Source organism: Penaeus japonicus, unplaced genomic scaffold, assembly GCF_977035675.1.
Source record: "Penaeus japonicus unplaced genomic scaffold, GWHDUDI00000001_assembly GWHDUDI00000025, whole genome shotgun sequence".
Taxonomy (NCBI): domain Eukaryota; kingdom Metazoa; phylum Arthropoda; class Malacostraca; order Decapoda; family Penaeidae; genus Penaeus; species Penaeus japonicus.
Window position 1 is genome coordinate 25023463 of NW_028234427.1, and position 7500 is coordinate 25030962.

At 48.7% G+C, this 7500-nt stretch overlaps 1 protein-coding gene and 1 long non-coding RNA gene across 2 annotated transcripts in view; both read left to right on the forward strand.

Annotated features, from left to right (window-relative positions):
* LOC147468948 (uncharacterized) overlaps nt 1–7500 on the forward strand; it is a 275006-nt gene that overhangs the window by 176585 nt on the left and 90921 nt on the right. The window lies entirely within an intron of this gene.
* Nucleotides 6026–7500, forward strand: part of LOC147468949 (uncharacterized) — a 2033-nt gene continuing 558 nt past the window's right edge. The window contains exons 1-2 of the mRNA XM_086551476.1: nt 6026–6168; nt 6412–7500. The exon at nt 6412–7500 is cut by the window's right edge and continues 558 nt beyond it. Of these exons, the coding sequence (XP_086407602.1) occupies nt 6617–6922 (306 nt within the window). The 5' untranslated portion in view covers nt 6026–6168; nt 6412–6616 and the 3' untranslated portion in view covers nt 6923–7500. The remainder of the gene's footprint in view (nt 6169–6411) is intronic.

The window sequence follows — 7500 nt, forward strand, 5'->3', positions numbered from 1 at the left end:
AAGTGGGCAGTTTTTGGTATGACAGATGGTGATGATAGTGAATGCATGGGTGCTGTGAGGCTTCTAACACCCTGTTATAACTTTAACCTCTCTCTCTCTCTCTCTCTCTCTCTCTCTCTCTCTCTCTCTCTCTCTCTCTCTCTCTCTCTCTCTCTCTCTCTCTCTCTCTCTCTCTCTCTCTGGAAAATGAGAGAAAGATAGATGGATGGAGAGGGGAAGAAAGGGAGGGCGAAGAGAGAGAGAAAGAGCATGAATGAGAGCGAAAGAAAGAGAAGTAGAGGTACATACATTTTCTTACGAATTTCCGAATGATATATATCAAGGCTATAATTTCCAGTAGCGTGTGTGTGGTGAGACAAGATTGCATGTAGGGAGTAAACAACAACAGCAACAACAATGGTAGCGGCAACGACAACGGCAAAGGAAGTATAATGGTGATAAAGCCTGTTATGATGCAGCCGCAAGATGAGCAGTGGAAATTTATCTGTGTATTTATTACGTGCTTGGCAGATTGAAATCATATTTTGGGACGACGAACAACGCACTCCGAGAGACGCGGCGGTGAAAGGGAGGGAGGGAGGGAGGGAGGGAGGGGGAGAAGGAGGGTTAGGGAGGGGGGAATGGGATAAGGGGAAGGGCGGAGAAAGGAGGGAGGAAGAGCAAGAGAGAGAGAGGGTGAAGGTGAGTGTGAGGAGAATGAGGAAATAGATGGGGATGAGGATGATGATTAAGGATTGAGGTCAAGGATAAGGGTGAGGATGAGGAGGATGAGAGAGAAAGTAGATACGCAGTCAGACAAACGAAAACAAATAAGATGACGTCATGTGGTAAGGATTCAGAAGTTTATCAAGTCAATAAGAACTTAGAATGATTATGGGTTTCACGGAATATGAAATTGAAGTTTACCGAGCGGGAAATGCTCGAGAGGAAGATAAATGGTCAGGGAAAGGAATCAGATTCGATCCTAAAAAGTGCTCGATAAGGCAAGCCACGGCCAGTATCAGGAAAAATGGATTGAAACGAAAAAAAATAGATCAATAAGTGAAGGAAAGTTAGGCTTGAAGTGAAGAAATTGATTGAAAGTGATGTTGATTAAGAATTTGAAGTAATGGAAAAAAAATGGAACGAGAGAAAAATGTTATAGGGATGGAGGGAAGGGGAAGATGGAGAGAGAATAGAGAATAAGGTGGAGAAAGAGAGAGAGATGATGACGGATATGGGATCCAGTAATGACGGAAAATCAGAATAGTTGCACGAAAAGAAAAAAATAAAGAATTTTTTAGTACGTGTTGCATTCCCTTTCATTCTGCCTTCCTTCCTTGATTTCTTGCTTTGAGAATAAGGGTGACGATCGAAGAACGATGCGATAAAGAAAAAAACGAAAAAAAACAAACAAACACGAAGAATGGATAAAAAAAGCGAAATAAAAGAGAAGCAAATGAATGGTAAGCAAAAAAGGAAAAACAAGAAGCGAAAGAAAAATGAGAAGCGAAGGAAATGCGGGAAGTGAAAGAAAAGTAAGAGGCGAAGGGAAGATATGAATGAATCGAAGAAAAAATCAGGTGACGATAAATAAGAGACTGAAAAGGGGAGAGAGAACCCAATGATAAAAAAAAAATGATGACCTCGAGTACAGGCGCCCCGGAGCAAGGTTGTGTAATGTGCATGCAAGCAATCGGACCTGACAGTGAAAGGTTTTTATTTATTTATTTTCTGCTGTGACAGATGGCATGGCCTTGGGTCAGAAGGGGAGGGGGAGGGAGGGAGATAGAGATGGAGGAGGCTTGGAAAAGGGAGATGATAGAGAGGGAGAGGGGGATGATGAGGGCTTGGAAAAGGGAGAAGATGGAGAGGGAGAGGGAGATGATGAGGGCTTGGAAAAGGGAGAAGATGGAGAGGGAGATGATGAGGGCATGGAAAAGGGAGAAGATGGAGAGGGAGAGGGAGAGAGAGATGATGAGGGCTTGGAAAAGGGAGATGATGAGGGCTTGGAAAAGGGAGAAGATGGAGAGGGAGATGATGAGGGCATGGAAAAGGGAGAAGATGGAGAGGGAGAGGGAGAGAGAGATGATGAGGGCTTGGAAAAGGGAGATGATGAGGGCTTGGAAAAGGGAGAAGATGGAGAGGGAGAGGGAGAGAGAGATGATGAGGGCTTGGAAAAGGGAGATGATGGGGGCGGGGAGAAAATGGGAGGAATGGAGAGGGGGGTGAGATGGGAGAAAGGAGAGAGATGAGGGCTTGGAAAAGGGAATGGATGAGGGCTTGAAAAGGGAGAAGGAGGAGAGGGAGAGGGAAGAGCGAGATGATGAGGGCTTGGAAAAGGGAGATGATGAGGGCTTGGAAAAGAAGAAGAGAGAGGGTGAGGGAGTGGAGAAGATGGAGAGGGGAAAGGGAGAAGAAGGAGAAGAGAGGGGAGGGACGAGGGGCTTGGAAGAGGGCTTGGAAGATGGAGGGAGAGGGGAGAAGAGGGGAGGGGAAAAGGGAGAAGATGGAGAGAGAGGGGGGGAGAAAGATGAGGAGGGAGTGGAAGAGGGAGATGATGAGGGCTTGGAAAAGGGAGAAGATGGAGAGGGAGATGATGAGGGCATGGAAAAGGGAGAAGATGGAGAGGGAGAAGATGGAGAGGGATGAGAGGGAGTGGAAAAAGGATGATGAGGCAGAGAACAGGGAGAGAAGGAGAAGATGGAGAGGGAGATGATGAGGGCATGGAAAAGGGAGAAGATGGAGAGGGAGAGGGAGAGGGAGATGATGAGGGCATGGAAAAGAGAGATGAAGATGGAGTTTGAGGTTGAGATTGATATTGATTCTGATATCAACATGGAGATGGAAACGGCGAGGGCTGTGGAAGGGGAAATGATGGAGATAGAGATGGAAATGGTGAGAGCTTATTAGAAAGAGGAGATGATGGAGATAGAAATGGAGATGTAGATGGAAATAAAAGAAAAAGGAAAGGAGAGAAGGTGATGCAGTTTGAGATTGATATTGATATCAAAATGGAGATTATGAGGGCTTGGGAAGAGGAGAAGGAAAGGGAGAGGCGGGAGGGAGAGGGAATGGAAATGGGAAACGAGGATGGGGATGGAGAATGTGGAGAGAAAGGAAGAATAGGGGGAGGAGTTAAGTGTGTGTGTGTGGGGGGGAGGGAATTAAAGAGAAAAGAGAAAGGTTGAATAAGAGAGAGGAATGGAGATAGAGATAGAGATAGAAAAATAAAGATACAAATAAATGTAATGATGGGGATGAAGGTAGGATAAAGGTATAGGTAAATATAGAAATTAACATATAAATACACAGAGATAAGCATAGAAAATGAAGAGCGAAAAGAGAAGGGGAAGGGGAAGGGAAGAGGTCGTGTCATGCCATGTCACCAAGCATTCCTCAGGTCATTATGATCCTATTTGGTTGTAATTTATCGCCGCGAACCTCCATCCACTTGCCAGCGCATTACCCCTCCCCCCTCCCTACCCCCTACCCCCTTCCCCCTTCCCCCTTCCCCCTTCCCCCTTCCCCCTTCCCCCTTCCCCCTTCCCCCTTCCCCCTTCCCCCTTCCCCTCGCCCACACCTTACCCCACATTCACCCTTCTCATTACTCCCTCGACCCAACTCCCCTCGGGCGAGTGTGCATGTGTACGTGCCAATGCCCCTCTGACGTCCTTCTGCCCAACCCACCCGCACCCCAAGCCCCCGCTCCACCCACGCCCACGGCCGAGTCGCGCGAACGAAACGCTTCGGGAAAGACGAAGAATATCGGAAACGGCGACGGCGTCTTGGCTAATTTCTTCTGGGGGGGAGGCGGTGGGTCGGGGGTAGGAGGGGGAGGGGGTAATATTGGAAGGAAGAGAGGTAAGAGGAGGTGGGGAGGGGGGAGGTGGGGAGGGAGGGCGGGCAAGGGGGTAAGAAGGAGAGGAGGGGTAAGCGGGTAAGAGGGCAAGAAAAAAGGAGGAAGAAGAGGTGGAGGGTTTGGAAGAAGGGAGGGGAGGGGAGGAGTGGCGTGAGAGGGCAAGAACACGGGGGAGGGGCCGAGGAGGAGGACGGAGGAGGAGGTTGAAGGGGGAGGAATTAGCGCGCGGCTATTTAAGGGCGCAGCGAGGCATCGCGGGGCATCACTCTCGCCGACGACGCCGCTACGTGCCCGAGGAATACCCGCGCGCGGAGAGAGAAAGAGAGAGAAAGCGAGCGAGAGAGCAAGAGCGAGCAAAACCCTGCGTCCTTGTGCCACCTGTGGGTAGACTCTGTTCGTACACGATGGAGAACGTGAACCTCGTCATGACCTATACTATTCTCATAGCGTTTCTAGTGGTGTTATACATGTTTTTGGAAGGTGTAATATTCTAAGAGAAAAGTAGCCATGTAGGATCTCTCCTCCCCATGAATCCCTCATTTTGCCCTTCCCCCACCCCCCATTTCCTAACCCTCCCTCCCTCCCCCATTCCCTAACCCTCCCCCCCTGCAAAAAGGATGTAGTGACTCCTAACCGCACTAACGTAATTTAAGTCTTTATATATATACATTTTTTTATATATATATATTGAAAAAAATCATCGCTCCAGCGTATTTTTCCACTCTTGCCCCACCGATTTTTGTTTTGTTTTTCGCTTTTCCTTTACATTTTTCCTCAAATGTCATCTTTAAAAGGACACTCTCCCTTTCCCTTCTCCAGCGACCGCACCCGCTCTTCTCCCTCCTCCAACACCCTTCCCCACCTTGAAGCGCCCCCCGCCCGCCATCCCTCCCTCGCAAGGGCTGTTGGAGGCTGGTCTTCTTCTTCGCGATGGAGAACAAGTCCCTCGCCAGCACCTACTTCGTCCTCATCGCCTGCCTGGCCGTGCTCTACGTCGTCCTCGAAGTGATGTGAGTGGTTGTGTCGGTGCCGGACAGGGAAAAGCAAAGCAAAAGGACCGAAAGTGATAAAGGAAGGGGAAAGGGACACAGGAACGAAAGCAGAAGAGAAAGGCATAGCCGTGCAGTTCTTTTCAGACAAAGAATAGAGGAAGTAGAAGAAGAAGAGGTGTAGACTCGAGGCGTCATGTTTAGCACCGAGAACAGGTCCCTCGTTTTCACGTACGGTATCCTGTTGGCCTTCTTGGTGGTTCTGTATTTCATGCTTCGGGGTGCTTTCTAGAGGCGAAGAGGAGCCAGAGAAAGGAGTGAGACAAGAGGAAAGCAAAAGGAAAGCTAAAAGAAAGAAATCACCCGAAAGCTGCACAAAATGGAGAACGCCAACTTGGGTTACACTTACGCCATTCTGCTGACCTTCCTCGTCGTGCTGTACCTCGTGCTCGACAGCGCCTTCTTCTAAGACGTTCCTTCAGCGACGCGGAGACCGACTCGTCCTTGAACGATGGAGGAGAACAAGAATCTCGCCTTCACCTACCTGATCTTGGTGACCTTCCTGGTGGCACTGTACGTGATCCTCGAGGGCACCATATTCTAGGGGGCCCACCATGCCCAAGGACGGCGACAGCGTGAGCTTGTTCCACAACTGCATGGTGCTCGTTGGTCTCCTTGTGGCCCTCTATCTTCTTGTGGGAACTTCCGGAAGTTAATACTTGTCCTAGCAATAGAAGAACAAGAACAAGAACGATAACGACGAAGACGGAAGACGACAAAACGAAGAAGGTTCTTTTGCTATGCCAGTTGTCGAGGCTCGGAATCTATCTACGCTCATCTTTACTTGATGGCTTTCCTGACAGTTTTTAAGATCGCGTACGGAGCCAAGCCTTTCTGAAGAAACAAATTTGTATACAAAAGTAATTATTACAGGCACCAACGGGGGGATACGTCGCATTGATTAAGATGGTTATACCGGCTGCTTAGCATGTCCGCCGTCGAGAAGCAAGTGTGCGGTTGTACGTACGCCGTGCTGCTGTGCTTCCTCCTGGTGGTGTACGCCGTATTCCAGTCCTGAACCTCCACCTGCCCCCGCATAAACCGAGAGATTCGCCGAAACCCCGCTCTGAGAAGCGCGGCGTCCTTTTGGGCCTCCGAAGAAATCCCAGGCTTCATCCTCAATACGCTGGAGATCCCTCGCCCTCAACCTCGCCTGTTTCACACAATCCCTCACACACACACCCTGTCACAACTCCTCCCTTTGAGAAGGTAATATATATCAAGCAAGCGCTGTTGCTCACTTCTGTTCGCAGCCGTTGGCAGACATTACTCAAAGTGGTGAGTGCTTTATGGATTTCTGTGTCGCTACTTGGCACTTTATCCTGATACTTGTTTTTGTGCGTGTGTGGAATTCATTGTTTGCAGAAGGCATTTCTTTTCCTTGCAAGCTTTAAAACTCATAAGAGATTACATATATTTTTGCTATTATTTCTTTCCGTGGGAATAGCTCACGCTGAAAGACAAATGATTATGTGAATGGGTATCAGTAAAGAGTGGCACTTGACTTCATTTCACTCGCAGCTCTCCTGACCGACATCACGGGCGAGGTGTGGATAGCAAATCGGGGACGTCGACCTCCACCTTCACTCGTGTGAAAGCACATCTGACTTTTTAAAGATCAAGTTAAAAGGTTGCACTGACCAAGCCTGTCTAACACTCAAACTACTGCCTTAGAAACCTCTTCGGCTCGACCTCCGCCTCTCGCCGAGTCCGAGAGCGACGCAAGATGGACCTGTACCTCCTGTCGCCGCCGTTCCTCAAAAGGATGATGCGCCGGCCGTCCTCCGCAGGCCAGGACGCGGCTCTTCTGCCCTTGGAAGACGTGCTAGCCTTGGCGGAGGGGCCTCGGCTTCCCTCGGAGGGCCCTCCCGACGAGGATGTCGAAGGAGACGTTGACCAAGTGGAGGATGATGCGGGGGCGCGGCGTGGGCGGCGGCGATCCAGCCTCGATCGGATGCTGCGCCAGCACGCCTACATCATCATCTGCGCGCTCTGCTATGCCTGCAACTCGCTGCCTTCACACATGACCTGACCTTTGGGAACGCAAAGGCCCTTTACTCCCTCGACCCTCGTTCGGGAAAGGAGGATTTCTCTTCCAAGTCGATGGGCTGTCTCGTAAGCAGGGTGCAAAGTGCAGAACTAGGAGCTTAGTGCTTGGCATTGTTCCTAAGCTTGGTTGTCATAAAGGGTAGTCACGTCACATGGTAGGCTTGAAAGAGCATTTAAGAATATCTCGGATAACAAAGAGCAAGAAGAAAGAAATGTGTATATAGTTTTAGCTCGCTCAGTTTTTTGGTCAGTTAAGTAGTTTAATCGAAGGCGTCTGGTTGTAATAACGGTAGGTATAGCGTAGTCTCTCGTCTCGATTCGTTACTCGTTACTCGCGTGATCTTTCAAGTAACACGTAGTTTATGTCTAGATACCAAGATGCTAGATACCAAGACAGGTGCAACGGGGATGATCAAGTATTCCTTTCTCTTCTCTGGAAACCACCTGTTGTTGAATATATATATATATATATATATATATATATATATATATATATATATATATATATATATAAACATACATGCACACACACAGACATACATATGTTATTTAAGACTGTAG